Source organism: Erithacus rubecula (assembly GCF_903797595.1).
Source record: "Erithacus rubecula genome assembly, chromosome: 2".
NCBI lineage: Eukaryota > Metazoa > Chordata > Aves > Passeriformes > Muscicapidae > Erithacus > Erithacus rubecula.
Genome location: NC_136685.1, coordinates 42,776,509 through 42,792,950, shown reverse-complemented (window position 1 = coordinate 42,792,950; position 16,442 = coordinate 42,776,509). Strand labels below are relative to the sequence as shown.

At 45.9% G+C, this 16,442-nt stretch overlaps 1 protein-coding gene across 1 annotated transcript in view; it reads left to right on the top strand.

Annotated features, from left to right (window-relative positions):
- Positions 1–1,573: 1,573 nt before the first annotated feature.
- The window catches only part of SCML4 (Scm polycomb group protein like 4), a gene marked incomplete at its 5' end in the record, with an annotated part of 42,255 nt that continues 27,386 nt past the window's right edge, over positions 1,574–16,442 (top strand). Inside the window, 4 exons of the mRNA XM_079298917.1 lie at positions 1,574–1,729; positions 9,941–10,070; positions 12,302–12,502; positions 15,614–15,808. Of these exons, the coding sequence (XP_079155043.1) occupies positions 1,574–1,729; positions 9,941–10,070; positions 12,302–12,502; positions 15,614–15,808 (682 nt within the window). The remainder of the gene's footprint in view (positions 1,730–9,940; positions 10,071–12,301; positions 12,503–15,613; positions 15,809–16,442) is intronic.

The window sequence follows — 16,442 nt, the reverse complement described above, 5'->3', positions numbered from 1 at the left end:
CCTCTATATTTTTATCATACAGGAGATTGTGTAAACTACAGACTAGGTAATACCATTGAAGTGGGTTTCTTTTTGGTTAGTCACACTTACAGAGTTTTAACTAGGCATAACACACTTGCCTTTAGAACAAAGAAGCCCCCAGCTGCAGATACTTGTCACCAGAGGTCCCTATCAAGTGGGACTCTTCCCACTATGTGACTGAATAATCCTGATTTCATTCCCAGCAACATCAGATCTGATCACCCTGAGTTCCAAAACTGTGAAATTTGAAGTGCTCTGAAAAATTTGTTGGTTTTATAGCTTATAGATTTTTAAAAATTGTAGTTGTTTGTAGCAATAAACAAAACTTTATTTGCCTTATGTAGAGGACGCTCTTGAACCACACCTTTAGATTTTCTCTGAAGCTGAGAAAGCTATGAGCCTGCTTTGTGAAAAAAACCCAGAAAACAGAGAGTCTTCCATTATCACTGGCCTGAGGGAGCACAATTTTGACAATGTTAGCCATTGCAAGGCTTACCATAAATGTATGAGAATTGCTTAGACCTTTGTGTCTAGCAATGTATCCAGGCAGGACCGGGACTACTATTCTACCCATATGTAGTAAATCAAATGCCTGGACAAAACAACATTTGAAAACAAGTGTATTTCTACAGCTTTTCTTTTAAATTAACCTTTGTTCATAGGTGACCCTTACTAGAAGCTGTGAAGGATGCTGCATATTCCCTTGGTATCGTGCATATGGTTGTGTATTTGTTTTCTTTATTAAAATCTGGGCAGAGGAAATGGACTAGATTCTAATCCATTACTCCTGCTCAGCTTCAGCAGCTGCATGGAGTTGTGGTGAAGTAACTGCTTTAATGGAGTGCATCCAAAAGCCCACTACTAACATCCATGATAACAGATGTTATAAAATTGCAGAGAGGAAATGTTTGGCAATCACCCTCTAATGGCTACCTTGTGCTGGCAGCCTCCTGGCCCAGCCCAGCCTCCTCACTGGGAGTGCTGTGGGTGAAGAGGAGGGAAGCCCATTTTGGTACTGGTAGTACTTCTGAGATGAGGCAGGATTTGCAGAACCATGGAATTTCTGAAAAAAATCTGGTTGGCAGGGATTTCTTCTACTCCAAACCTCCTCTGACTGATGGCTACAAGACCAAGCCTTCATCACACTTACCTGCAGGATGCAGGGTCGAGGTGATATCCCCAAGTCTGTGGGATTCACCTATTGGACATCTGCAACAGCCTTACCACCTGAGCAACTCCCTCTACTGCACTCATGGTCAGGAGAGGGAAACAGGAAAGACAAGGGTTTTGTGGTCAGGTGAAGATAAGGCTGTGGCCAGTGAATCCCACCCAGCGTCATACATCTGTTGTGTGCTTCTTGTTTCTTTCTGAGCAACATAAGAGGGAAAATGACAGCATTGAGAGAACGGCCTTCAGATTAAAAAAAAAAAAAAAAAAAAAACCAAAACTAAAATGAAAATTAAATAAAGAGTTGGTTTTTTGGGCTTTTTTTGTCTCCTTAGGGCAGATGAGCCACCCACCGTGCCTGGACCCCAGCCTGGCTGCTGGGGAGATGCAGTCCCCCAGGGCAGCAGGGAAGAAGCGAGGGCGGCCCCCGCTGCAGCCCGCGCCCCTCAAAGTGGCTGTTCACAACCTCTGCTCTGCACCAGCTGCTGCCCTGCCACTCCTGAAGATCCCAAAGAAGAGAGGGAGAAAACCCGGGCACAAGGTAGAGGCATGACTTTCACATTCCTTGTCCAACTCCTGTTGCTCTTCATACGTTTTCTTCTAGAGTTTCGGCTGAAATGCAGGAAAAGAGGGAAAACTGTGCAAGTGTGGGGCAGAGCAATACAAAGAAAAAAAAAAAAGAGGAGATGATTTCCACCTGATCTGGTGAAAAAAATCACAGAATCATAGAGAATCATATTCTAAGTTGAAGGAGATCCATCAGGATCATTGAGTCCAACTCCTGGTCCTGTGCAGTACACTCCAAGAATCACACCATGTATATTTTCTCAAAGGTTAAAGTTATTTTAATTTGGTCTGTTTGAACATGTTTTCCACAGTTGTGTGGGATGGCTGCACACCTTTGGGGAAGTGTTTCTCATTTGTCCCTTTCTTCTCTCTCACTAACAGTGATTAGAAATTGAGCAAACTGAGCAAGAAGGAAAGGAATACAGAAGAGTGGAAATAAAAGGGGGGGGGGAAGCTACTTTCCAAAGGAAAAAAGAAAAAAGGGGCATTTGAGAAAAATAATTGGATTTCACTTTATTTGCCTGCTCACTGCTCAACTCTGTGTGCAACCCTGGGGGGCAAAGGCAGAACTAAAGAAATACAGGAACTCTTGGTGCCTTAAGCCTTGCTGCTGCTGCTGGTGGGCTGGGTCTCTCCCACCACACCACTTACAGTGGGCTCAGCACCAGTGGGAGCAGAGCCACTGTGATGCCTCACACCAGGCAAAAAGGGGACTGTGATGCTGAGGGAAGGAGAATTTGTTCTGGGGAGTGAAATCAGGCTACAGCTTAATAAGGGGTCATGTGTTCAGCAGATTGATCTGTAAATCTCTCTGTCTCTGTCCCCAGCCAGCTCATGTGCATGTCTGCAGTGCCTGTTCCTTGCTTTGAATGGACACTGGTACAGACATACAAGAGGGCAAATTGCTGACTGAAAATCAGAGCTGCTTGAGTTCATGGTGTCAGGACAGAAAAGTGAATATACAATCAGGGTTTGCAGAAGGCTGACCCAGCCTTCCCTGGAGAAGGTCTTGTCCAGGGTGTGCCAGCTCTTCCAGGGTCTCTCCTGGTTCATAGAAGGCAACAACATCCCATGCATGGTGCTGCTGGCTGAGCTCTGGACACAGGGACAGTTGTTTGATTCCTGTGATCCTTGGATTTGAGTTTAATCTGGAGCAGGCTACCCTCATCTTTACCTTTCTCTTCTTTTCACCTCCTGCCAGACCTTCTTCCTCCCACACCCTAACCTCTGTCTAACAGTAGTCCAAAATAGAGCTCCAACATATTCAAGTGTTTTGCAAAATGTGGGATATGGATACACTTTTTGTTTTTTCACTTCCATATCAGGATAAAACTCTGGGATGGAAGCATCTGAATTGCTTTACTTGAGGTATTTCTTATTTCAAGTTTATTATTTATTATATTTATTTATTTCAAGTAATTTAGTTATCAGTAAAGCTGGGTGACTTGTAGACTCTTCAGATCATCCAGTCTGGACAATAATACTTTGGAGATGTGCTGAAATTGGTCTTTGAGGTTTGAGATGGAGTGATTTGCCAAATGCCAAAATGACCACAATGACCTTGTATGCAGGGCTTTTCAGACCCTGTCCCTTCTGTTCCTGCTTGTCTTGGGAACCTCCATTCCTTGCTCATACATTCACATTTGATTTGTAATTTAAAAAAAGAAAAAAAAAAAAAGCTGGGGAATATGCTCTGTTCTATCCCAAATAAACCCATCCAGCTGGAAAAAGTCTTTCACCAACCACCACACGTATAAATGGGAAAAGCAGTAGATTTAAATGCCTGGAAATGCTGCAGTAACACTGTGCTTTGGACCTAAGTGGCTAAGCATTTAATTGCTGTGTCCCCCTGTTCTTCCAAAGGGAAAATTTCTCCCTGGCTGGGTACCACACACTTCCCCTCCTTGTCCCCAGGCACTTAGCAAGGAAGCAATAGCATCCCTCCTTCAGCAGTGGGTCTGAGATTCTTTCTTGGTGAGCATAAAAAGGCATCCTTTTATAAGCAGTGGCTGAGGTGGATGGAGCTGACACTCATGACCTGCAGCACCCATAGCATCTGGCCTGGTGCTCCTGATTTGAGCTGCAGGACTCGTGCACCAGAGCAAAGTTTTCTGTGAGGAGCCTTTGTATGCTGTGTGCTCAGCTGAAGTGAACCCCTCTCCACCCACAGCACTTCCCCAGGGTGAGTCAAAGATTACATTTTTTGAATTTACATTTTGGGGAACTCTAGCTTGATTTAATTAGCTGTATAATTGTATGGCTTTCAGATACCACGAGACTTAAATGCATTTTAAAAAATTACTCCCTGCCCAAATGGCAGACGACCAAATTCTTTATAGCAACCAGAGAGCTGAATTATTACAGAACAGATGGAAAAATACTTCTGAATTTTTAAGAAACTAGGAATTTACAGCCTAGATTTAAATTTATTTTGACCGAGATGTGAATAGCAGACATTTTCGATCACATGCTCTTTATAGGCAGGTGACCCATTGCCTGTTTTCATTGATATTAAAGTGAGTATCTGTGTCTTCCTGAAATGACATTTCATCACACTTCATCACCAAGAAAAGTCTTTTCCTTGCTATCCTGTTTATTTTTTCACAGCTTTGGCTATAAAATTTCATCAGCTGTTTTTCCAAAAACCGTTTTGTACCTTATGTGGAGCTATTTGCCATAAAACGTTACATTTCCCCAAAATCCAATATTCTTTCTGATTGTCTAAATCTCTGGGAAAAAGCCTGTTCTGGCAGCCAGGGGGGAGGTTAGTAGATGGATGGGTTTTATTTCTCTGGCTGTGAGTGAGAGCAGCCCAGAAGAGCTGCCTAGAAAGCCTGTAGGAGGGAAGGGTTTGAGAGCATCCTGCAGGGATTCGCCCTGCTAGAGGACATCAGAGGGACACGTGCATGGGGCAGCACTGCAGCATGGACCATCACAGCCCTCCCAGAGGGCAACAAAGCCTTGGACACCTTTGAGCAGCTCAAGGGCAGTTTGGCCCTCTGTGCAACCAGAGCAGCTCCCACCTAGGGAGGTGGCCCCAGCCCAGAGCAGCCAGGACCTTGCAAATTCCTGCCAGATGGGGTGGGCAGTGAGAGTCACCTGTGTGGAGTGACAGTTTCCATTACAGGCATAGGTTCCCCTGCTGCCCTTGAAGTCAATACTAATGATGACAAATAAGCAGTCAGGATTTGGACACTTTGGGAATGACATTGCACAGACAACCTTAAAGAGTCCTGTTTATTCACCTGTCCTATGATACAGCCTTGGATTTCAAGGTTGTATGCACTCCTGTCAAGGTTACCTGCCTCATTCACTGTGAAATGCTGATGGGATGTAGGAGGCTGTGTGCAGATTCACTTGCATCATTTGCTGTGCAGAAGAAAGTTATTCCCTGACACAAGAAGAAAAGGTGGGAAAGACCTTGGACTGTGTTTCCCTTTGCCAGCTGGCCTCCCATCCTGCCCTCAGTGGCTTGTGTTATGCTGAGTCTCCTCACTCACAGCCAAATGCACAGAGCCACAGACCCCAAAGTATGTGCTCAGAAGCTCTGTGCTTCCCTGGTGTAGGTTTAATGGCAAACTTTTGTCCAGCCATCAGAAGTCCACATGGCAGGACCTGGCTGGCTCAGATACCCACCTTACTGTACATTTGCAGGGGCTGGAGATGGTTGTCTCTCCAGCAGCAAAAGCTTCATTGTCAGGAGGTGCCTCTGCCCTCCTGTCTGGAAGGACAAAGCCCATGGGAATGGGGTGAATGCCAGCCTTTTCCAGCAATAGTTTTTCAGGACAAGGGACAACTGGTACAGGGGAACAGGGATTCATGAAAATGAGAGCCTGTATCTAAGTGGTTCAAGAAAACTACAGGGAAAAATTGTATAGTGGTTCATTGTGTTTCTTTCCCATGTATTTTATTATACAAGCTGGCAGAGATCTTCTTCAGAAATAAAACAAGAAGTTGCCTGGCAAATGTTCTTCACCCTCTTTCATAATTTGGTGGGGGATGACATAAATACCAGATGAATCCTTGCTTCTCTGAAGAGGTGTGCAGATTGTAATAACAGCTCCAGGACTCAGCAGACTCCCCCCTAACCCCAGCCACTGCATACTCAAACAAACTTGTAGCCAGCACTTTCACAAAGTAGACATACCTATTTCCCACCCAAAATCCCAAAATGATCAGCTTTCTCTGACCTCAGTTCCATGGTAGAAATTCCATAAGAGTGGGGAGTTTTTTGTAGATCTTGCTTTAAAGCAACCACATTTACATCTCATGCTGCACATATTAAAATTTACAACATTTCATAGTCAAAAGTAGATTCAAATGCCTTACCACAAGGATTTCCCAATGTGCTCTGACAGATTTCCTCTGTCTCCTTTTCTCTTTCTCCTTCTCTCTTCTTCACTGATTTTTTTAACTCTCACGCATATGTGCTTTCTACTGGCAAGCTCTCAGTCAGTCAGCTGGTTGGTTGGGTTGGCTTTTTGATTCAATCCGAGAAAAGACATCTTTAAATGGAATCCTTTGAGATTTACACTTCATTATATTCAGGGACTACTTAGAGTTTCAGTGGCCAAGAGGTACCTAAGCTGCTGTTTTCTTTGTGTACTTTCTCTTGCACTAATCAGGCATTATTTTATTTTCATCTAACAAAGGCCAGTTTCTACTACCCCTAATAAAATGACATTTATCAGAGGCTGCAGAGCACATTTTGTTGCAATTAATTTTGCAGTAAATTGTTCACTAAAGCAGGAAACTGCCAAGAAGGGGCTTCCACTCTACAGAATTTACACAAGCCTTGCCCTCTATTTGCTCTTGAACATAAGCCTGCCTCCAAGATCTAGGAGGAGAAAAAGGTCTGATGGTGCTGATGAGGCAGTGCACAGTGTTGGTGGAGCAGAACACACTCAGAAGGTTCAGAGGCTGGAGAGGGGACTTTCAAGCCTCTGGTTTGGACCACAGGAATGTGAGCCACTGAGGATATTAAGGAGCCAACACGTAAGTGAAGCAGAATTTGTCAGGTGTAGTGTCTCAAAACCAGTATCTATATACAGAAATATAAGTGTGATAGCATGCAAGAGCTGCTAGAACCTGTCTAGAGAAGGACAACAAAGTCAGTGAAGGGTCTGGAGCATCAGTCTTATGAGGAGCAGCTGAGGGAGCTGGGGGTGTTTAACCTGAAGAAAAGAAGGCTCAGGGGTGACCTTATTGCTCTCTATAGCCACCTGACAGGAGGCTGCACCCAGGAAGGGTCAGTCTCTTCTCCCAGACAGCAACAGGGAAAAGGGAAGTGACCTCAAGTTGTGTCAGGGGAGGTTTAAATGGTAGGTTTGGAAAAATTTCACTAAAAGGTGTTCAAGTATTGGAACAAGGGAAGTGGTGGAATTATCATCCCTGGAAGTGGTCAAAACTCATGTAGGTGTTTATGGACATGATGTAATAGTAGTCTTGGCAATGTTAAGGAAATATTGGACTTGATGATCTTAGAGGTCTTTTCCAACCTGAATGATTTTGTGATTCTGTACATACAAGTATATATCCACACCTCTCTCTCTATGCAAATATATGTGATCAAAAATAAGCCCAGAAGCCTAACATAGAGGCTACCCAAAGTTTCACTTTGCCATGGAAAAGTAAATAATTGACATAATGCCATAGAATGTAATAAATCATGCTGCTCCTCACTTGCTTACATGGAATAAATCCCAAACTGGATAGAGACCTTGATTTTCAAATTCTGTTCTTTTCTCATTCAGTAAAGCTTTCAATACTCCCCCTGACAGTATCCTTCTGGACAAAATGTCAGGCACACAGCTGGATAAACACATCATGCCATGGGTGAGCAACTGGCTCATCAGTCAGGCACAAGGGGTTATAGGGAATGGGGTGACATTGGACTGGTGACCTGTCACTGATGGGTTCCCCCAGGGCTCCATCCTCAGCCCTGTGCTCTTCAATATCTTCATAAATGACTTGCAGGACTGGAAGGGACACTGAGCAAGGTCACAGATGACACAAAACTGGAAGAAACTGTTGACTCTCTCGAGGGCAGGAAGGCCCAGCAGAGAGACCTTGGCAAATTCGAGGACTGGGCAATTACCAACCCTATGAAGTTAAATGAGGGAAAGTGCTGGAATCTGCATCTGGGATGGGGCAGCCCTGGATGTACGGACAGGGGAATGAGATGCTGGAAAGCAGCACCTTGGAAAGGGACCTGGGGATGTTGGCAAGTGGAACATGAGCCAGCAGTGCCCTGGCAGCCACGAGGACCAGTGCTGCCCTGGGGTGCATCAAACACATCACAGCCAGGCAAGGGAGGGGATTGTCCTGGTCTACTCTGCACTGGGGCAGCATCACCTCAAGTGCTGGGGGCACTTTTGGGTTCCACAATGTAAGAAAGGCATTAAAATATTCGAGAGTGTCCAGATGAGGGCAACAGAGATGGTGAAGCATCTCGAGGGGAACCTGTATAAGGAGCAGCTGAAGTGACTTGGGTCTGTTCAGCCTGGAGGAGACTGAGGGGAGACCTCACTGCAGTCTTCAACACCCTCCTGAGGGGAAGAGGAGGGGCAGACACTGATCTCTCTTCTCTGCTGAGCAGCAACAGAACCTGAGGGAATGGCATGAAGTTGTGCCAGGGAAGATTTAGGTTGGATATCAGGAAAAGGTTCTTCACTCAGGGGATGCTTGGGCACTGGCACAGGCTCCCCAGGGAAGGGGTCACAGCACCAGCCTGAGAGAGTTCAAAAGGAGTTGGACAATGTCCTCAGGCACATGATGTGACTCTTGGGGATGGTGCTGTGCAGGGCCTTGATGACCCTTGTGGGTCCCTTCCAATTCAGCACAGTCAGTGATTCTGTGAAAAAAAACTGACAGTACTTTGACACTGGTCATTCTTGATCCCAATCTGAAGGCAAGACAACTGTACAAAAACTGCACAACACAGGCAAGTGAGAAATGGCACTAGCCAGGGGTCAGCTCAGTGTCCCTCATACTCTACAGCTGCCATATGGCAGCACGTCAAATCCACAGCTTGTCTCAGTTGCACTTATTGAATATTTTTTCCCTGTTTCAGACTGGAAACAAAAGGACTTAGTCTGCCCTAGGGCAAGTGGTGGTAAAAAGTCACTTAGATGTCCCTAAGTCCTACATACTTCCCTCTCTTTTCCCCAGCTTTCTGGCTTTACCATGATGCTGAAACAGTGACCATTATTTTAGAAATTTGTAATTCATAGTCATGGACAACAAAATTCTTCATCCAAAACAACTTCTGCTCTCCACCAGGGATTGCTCAAGGTTTGGTTTGTAGGCAGTGGTCTGACTTCATTTCTACTTAATATATACTTTGTACATTGTCCACTGAAAAATAACAAAAGGAAAGAAATACCTGTCAGAAGAACACTCACTTTGGTGTAGGACATGTAAATATATAAACCAGCAAACTGTGTGCTTGGCTTTCTGCTTTCCCCCTACTTCCCTTCTTAGCAAAAGGAAAAGCAAGAGCCACATCCATCACATCAGCCCTTTTTAAATACAAGGACCTGATCATCATTTGACTGGTGAGATGTTGCCAGATACTGGCAGCATAAAGACATAGTGATATTGCACCATAAATTCACATCATGTTTCTCTTCTCCAAGCTGGGCTACAGGTTAGAAAGATCACTGGGTGCAACAGTGCAGCAGTTTGTATTTACTAACTGGTAACAACACAATCTGGGCCACAGTGTGAGCTTATTTACATGGGTGTCAGCCCAGAGTAGCCTCTTGGTGCCACTGGATTTATACAAGATTTACACCCCTGCAACCAAGAGCAGAATTTGGCCCTAAATTATGCTGCAGTTAAAGACCCCATGTTTCTGAGCTGTGGAGCATTGTTTACACCCACATGAAATGGGTCGTAAAATGCCATTGCTCTGATTTGTTGGAGCGTTAGGCTCAATTTGCTCAGGTGTAAATAACTACCCGGTGGGTGGCATAATATTTGCATCCTGTAGCTTAAGGCGTCGCTGCCTGCTGCAAATCAGTCAGGCTTCAGGCTCCAGTATCCTCCTGGGAGCAGGATGGATCTCCTGGCCTGCAGAAAGTGATGCAATAGCAGATTGCTAATGAGTGGGAGTTCATGGGGCGTGACACACATAGAATAAAATTGGAATATCTTGTGTATACTTTCATTTTTTTTTTTTCAGCTGAAATCTCGAGTGCTGATGACTCCTTTAGCAATCTCCCCTCCGAGGAGCACGCCGGAGCCCGATATCAGCTCCATCCCCCAGGATGCAGCTACAATACCCACCTCAGACACCCCACAGGCTCTCACAGGTACTCAGCCTCAAGTGCTCCTTCACCAAGGGGTGAGCAGGGGTCACGGGCTGACAGCCAGATGTCACAGCCAGATGCTGGCCTTTTTTTTTTTTTAATGAAAATGGGGTGTTTGTGGATTAGTCTATCGACCAGTGACAAGGAGCAGAGTTTTCCTGCAAGATTGTATTTTGGCTGCCGTGTCAGATGTCAGATGCCGGAGATGTCAATTCTATTCCTCTTGAAATGTGAACATCAAAAATCCATGAATGGTCCATTTTATACTTAACATTTTCACCCCATCTAATATGCTACTATGACCAGCCTAAATCCCTGTGTGAACATGAAGCATCTGTTACAGTTGTGGGGAGAAGAATGGAGAAGCCAAGGTCTGACTGTAGGCAGGACTACCAGACAAAAACCCCAATGCCTTGCCACAGCAGCAGGCGTGGTAATTTCCAAATATAGTCAGAAAGCACAGCCTTACTCCTTCTTTTTGTTTGTATTACCAGAAGTAACTTAGGTCAAGGCTTTTAAATTGTTGTAAATGAGAAGAAAATCAACAAGACAGCTGATTTACCCTGAGATTTCAGCAGAGAAATGGATTAGATAACATTAGAATCTAAACACAACACATAAACCCCATTATTTCTTAGCTGGGATGCACAGAGGAGAAGTTTTCCATCTGCTCTGGTGGCTGAATGATACTAAACCTAGACACAATGACAATAATATATTTTGTTCTCATTTATCCCTTCATGCACAAAGTCTGCAAAGCACTTGGCAAACAGCAGCTGAGTGGATGGAAGTGCCCAGGGCTGCTTTTGGAGCAGGACAGGGAGGCACAGTCCACCAGCCCTGCCAGACCACCAGGGTGGCTGCAAAAGGGGGGCTACATGGGTCATTTCAGGCTCAGTGTTCCTTTCAGGCAGTGCCCCACTCCTGTCTGCCCATCCTCATGCCACTGGCACCTTTCCTTCCAGCATCCTCCCAACAGTGATGCAGGTTCCACCAGAGCAGGGCTGCAGGAGGTGAAGGGAAGCTCAAGCCAGCTTTTACCTCCCTCTGCTTTGCAAGGACTGTAGGGACCCGGGCTCTGCAGTGGGGGACTCAGCACACTGCCTGCAAGCTGCAGAGTCCCTCCAACAGCTGAGCCCCAACAAAACCAGTGGATTGTCACGCAGAAGCCACATTCTGCAGATTTGTCAAGGTGTTGCACTCGGGGTAAGCTGCACTCTGACATCCCCCCCCCCGCAATTCCTGCATGCTGCTGCTGTATTTTCAGTGCACTATCCCTTTGTTTGTTTGGCATTTGGAAGGTGTGAAGTGGTATCATGATAAGTATGATTGCTATTATCCTCCTGTTTACCCAGGATGTACTGCTTGAGCCCCTTCTGCTGGTCCCTGCGAGATGGGGGAGCAAAGTGCACGGTGACAGTTGCACTAGATTTTCATTATGGTGATGCAAACTGTAAATTATTTCCAACTTTACACAGCTGTCATCATGTCCTCCACTCTGCTTGATGGGGTTTTTTTGTCATGTATCTGATTTCTGTCAGAAGATAATGTTATATTGTTTGAGAGATGACAGCTCGAGCACACTCAGCCAGCTATTATAATATGTCTCACTTTAGCCTGATTTTAGGCTGTGTCTTAGTCGCCCTTAGTTACTGCTGCACTATCCCTGCTTCCCCTGAGATGCACTTAGCCTCAGCCAAGCTTAAAATAAGTTCATGGTAGTGAGGAGAATGCTCATTTTTTGGATGTTGCTGGCATGTAGAAAAACTGCCTTTGCAGCTTATGAGAGGAGGCATGCAGGGCTTGGCTGTGGAGAGGCTGGGGCAGACTCCCTCATAGACCGCTGTCTGCTGCAGCCCCAAAATGCAGCACTGCACACCATATACAGTTTCCCTCACCTTGATGCAGTTTGTGGAGTGTGAGGTTGGACATGGAGGGTTAGGAAGCCCCTAAAGGCCAGATTCTCTGCCGTGGCACTGTGCAACATAATTCTCCAGAAATTATAGTTGCATTAGTCAGAAGAAGCAAGGATCCAAAGCCTTTCCAAAAGTCATCTCAGAGCAGTGCTTCTCACAGCAGCTCTCAGTGAACCAGTCTGAAACCAGAGGAAAATAAAAACAGTTCACCAGTGAAGGAAGAACTTGGGAAATTAATAGTAATGTAGAACGCTAGCATTTCCTAGGATGCTCTCAGGAGCGTTTTGTAATAACCTCGTTGGGATTTTATGTCTACAGTCTGCATTTATGTCAACAAACAAGCGAACCCGGGGCCGTACCTGGACAGCCACAAGGTGCAGCAGCTGCCGGAGCGCTTTGGCCCGGAGCGGCCGTCGGCAGCGCTGCAGCAGGCAGTGCAAGCCTGCATCGACTGCGCCCTCCAGCAGAAGGTGGTCTTCTCCCTCATCAGGCAGGGCTACGGAGGCGACATGGTCTCAGGTAAAGCATCTTTGAAAGGGGTTTGTGGCCAGCAGGGAAGTGCTTGAAGTCTTGGCATGTTCCCCAGCTCTGATTGCCCCGGATGTCCTGTTCCCATCAGTGGGATGGCAACCAGCTTTGAGTATCACTTATGCCTTTGTAAAATGAGCTGCTGCAGGAATCACCTCAGTGTTAGATGAATGTTGGTAAGGGGTATTGCAGTGGTGATTCAGGTGAGGAACATGCCCTCCAGAGTCTGCCTCTTAGCACTCCTTGGAACAGTGCTGAGGCCAGGACTGAGAGCTGTTTGCATGCAGCTGTTCAAGGATGGGCAGCAACACCAGCCCTGTTCATGGCACACACAGATACACATGCATGCCTCATGTTATGAGGGTGATTAAACTCCGGAACAGATTGCCAGAGAGGTGGTGGGTGCCCCAAACTCAGATATAATCAAAGTCAGGTTGGATGGATCCTGGAGCAATCTGAGCTAGCTGAAGATGTCCCTGGTCATTGCAGGAGGGTTGGACTAAGTGACCTGTAAATGTCCCTTCCAGCCAAAATCTTTCTATAGCTCCATGGTTCTCTGTTTCTCAAAAGGACAACTTTTATGGAGTTTAGCTGCTGGTGCTAAAACTCCCTGCCTGCAGTTTGTGAGCCAAACCTGCTGTCTGCTGCAGGAATTGCAGAAGTCCCACAGCAATTCCCCATGCAGCAGGACTGCACAAAGTCTACACAAGGATTTCAGAGAGAATCAAAGACCAAGGGGATCTTCCCAGCAGCTCCTCAACTTCCAGCAGTGGCACTTCTTGCTGTGTCCTGATGAACCTCCTGTGTCCCATGATGAATCTCCTGATCTGGTTCTCAGCATGAACATGAACAGCAAGAGTTTTGCATCACAACATTCTTTTGGCATACGGGATGCAGTGGGAAAGAAACAATGATCGGAATATGGGAACAGCACTCTCCAATGAGCTGCTGCAGACGAGTCAGGCACAAACACAAAGCCAAGGATTGCAAGTCCAATCAGTTTTGCAGGGACTGCAGATGCTCAGCTGTGCCACTGGGACCTTCTTGTGTGGGAGCCTAGGCTCTGGCCCTCTGTGCAGTGCATAAATCATGCTTCTTCCCTCTCCTTGAGTTCTCTGTAATCACAGGTGTGCCTTCCCTAAGGGACATCAGAAATACTCTGAGAATGATCCAGACTTGTTCACAGAAACACAAGACTGAAGCAATTCAGTGCAAAGCTTCATTTTTTCCTAGTTCTGTGCTGCATATATGATTTTCATTAAAATCAGGAGAGTTGTATTATGCACCAAGCCTGCCAAACTCCTTGGTCTCAGTTCCTCTGAGCTGGCTCAGCCTCAGCTTCACCTGAACTAAAAGCACCTGGACAACATTTCTCTCAATTTTATGCTTCTTCTTGTCATCAAAGAGGGGTGAATGACCTCTTGGCTGTGGTGTGGCTCTGCAGTTGCACCTCACTCCCAGCAGCACAGATGAGTTTTGTCATTCTCCAATCTTCCCATGGCTTAGCTCACAGATGCTCAACCAGCTGTGGAGCATGATAGCTCACAGCAGCTCAGGCCAACAGGAAATCCCGGAAGTTATCCCCAAAATTATAAGTCTAATGTTGCAATTTTTTCTTGTTAGTAAGGATGGGAGACTGTAGGATTGGGAAAGAACCTTCCAGGTGGAAAAGTTGAGGCAGCCATATGGTGCTGTCCTCCCTGCAAACCTGTAGAAATTGAATGTGTCTTGCTGCAACTGGTCCTGGTGGGTCTGTTTTGGTCCCTTCACCCCTCCCATGGCTGGGACCTTATGCCCTTTTGGACTCCTGCTAAATATGTCCCCTGAGAGGTTTGGGAAGGAATTTTATTTGCTCTATTCTTACCCTTAGATGCATTTCTAAGAGATCCACCCTCATCCTGCTAGGCTGAAATACACAGCTCATTCCAGGTGAGGAAGATCACTGGATCAGTGAAAGGAGAGCAGGTGTCTTGCCATGGTCCCACACAGCAGGATGGTGGTGGCTGCAGTGCCACAGGGAAAATTTCTGTTCCCCAAACATCACTGCAGCCTGCCTGTGCGCTTCTGCAAGTGTGAATTCACTCTTTTTCGGCCTGAATGACCAGAATGATGCCATCAATCCATCTCAGCTTTCTCCAGAGCTTTGTACAGTGGCTTTAACCCTCCATTTTCTCTCCTGGAAATGTTCTGTTCCACACCTTCTGGAAATACATCCGAGTTTTTAATGACTGTGTTGCCTTGCTGTTTTATGGGCATCTGGTAAGCTTGTATTATCATTTCTTCTCCCATCAGATTGTTTTGATCCTCTTCTTATTTTCCAGATTTTTTTCCACTCATTTTTACTGTTATAGAAGTCAAAATCAGTCAGTCCTTTCTGTGCAATCTCCTAGTCCTCTTCTCCGTTGATGATGTCTGCCAGCTTACAGCATCTATAAAATCTTTTTGTGCCAGCACAGGCTGCTGCTGGTTTTTCTCTGGGACTCGGGGTGTCCTGCCAGCAAACCCTGTTGTCATTTCTTGACCCACCCCTGTATGAAATAATTTCCAATTTACTGAATTCTGGATAGACAACAACTGCCAACATTCAACTGCCTGTAAATGCAGTTAACTCAGTAAACAAAGGTCAAGGATGAATTTTTACCTCTTTCCTCAGTGCAATCCTGGTACCTTCCATTCATTCACAACCATGTCTTTAATTCTTATCTTCCCATTATCTTTTAAAACCTTGGGTACTGCTGAAGTCAGCCTAACAGCTCATCACTACTGGTGATCACTGCAGATCACTTTCTTTCTCCTTCCTTAGGCCAGGGTATCATAATTGCCTCCTTCTAATCACCCAATACAATTTTCAGATGGATGCATATATTAGAAAACCTTGCACTGCTGGCTATGCCAGTCAGCATCTTTCAGCTCTCCAGAGAGAAGGTGATCTGGGTCACACAAACTCAGCTCCTTAAGCTCCTCTAGTTTGTTGTGTGCCTCAGGCAGGGTAATTTTGTTTTAAGACATATAAATACTTGAGTAAAATTATTTCCCCTGCTCTAGTTCTCCCTTCTGCCATGCTTTCACAGGTATTGAATTGCTCCTTGTTTTGCTTTCCAGTTTCAGCTTCTTTTGAGGGGAAGCAGCATCTCCAGAGCCTGCTGGTGGTGAACAGCATCGGGTATGTGCTGCGCTTCCTGAAGAAGCTGTGCCACAGCCTCCTGTGTGACAACCTCTTCAGCAACCAGCCCTTCCAGCAGTGCAGTGCCCTGACAGACAGCCCCCAGGGGTATGCAAACAGAAGGATGGAGGCAGGTAGGCTGCCTGATCACCTTGGGCTCAAGAGTTAATAGAGCTGAAGAAATTCCTGGGGGGGGGGGGGGTGGGTTGGGGTTTTTTGTTTTGTTTTGTTTTTTGGTTGGTTTTTTTTTTGTTTGTTTTTTTTTTTTTTTGTGCTGTGATGTGTATCATAGGGAACTGCAGGTCTCTGTGGGACCCTTCCAGAGGGAGGAGCTTACTTGTGGGGTTTTTCCAGTGGCTGTATAGGAGGTGTTCAGGGGACAACCACTGTGTTGAGGTGCCTCTGCAGAGAAGTTTTGGGCCAGCATGTTGTGTTAGCACAAACCTAAGGTACATATTGATATCTGCAGCACAGACAGCCTGGATCCTGATCTGCCACCTTCATCTGTGAGCATAAACCTAAATGAGCTGTGACTGCTAAGTTGGTTGCTTTGCTACTTGCAGGAATGTTTCTCCTAGCTTAAAACCCTCTGGGACCAGCAAGGTCCCTGTCAGTGCTTGACCATGTGGGGCAAAGCCTGGAGGATTTGTGGCATGAGGCAGATGAGGATGGTGGTGGTCCTGAGGGGCACCTGCCCTGAGCAGCTCTGGGCTCCCAGATGGATGGCACTCCTGAGCTTCCCTCTTGCTTGCATTCTGGGACAGGGTG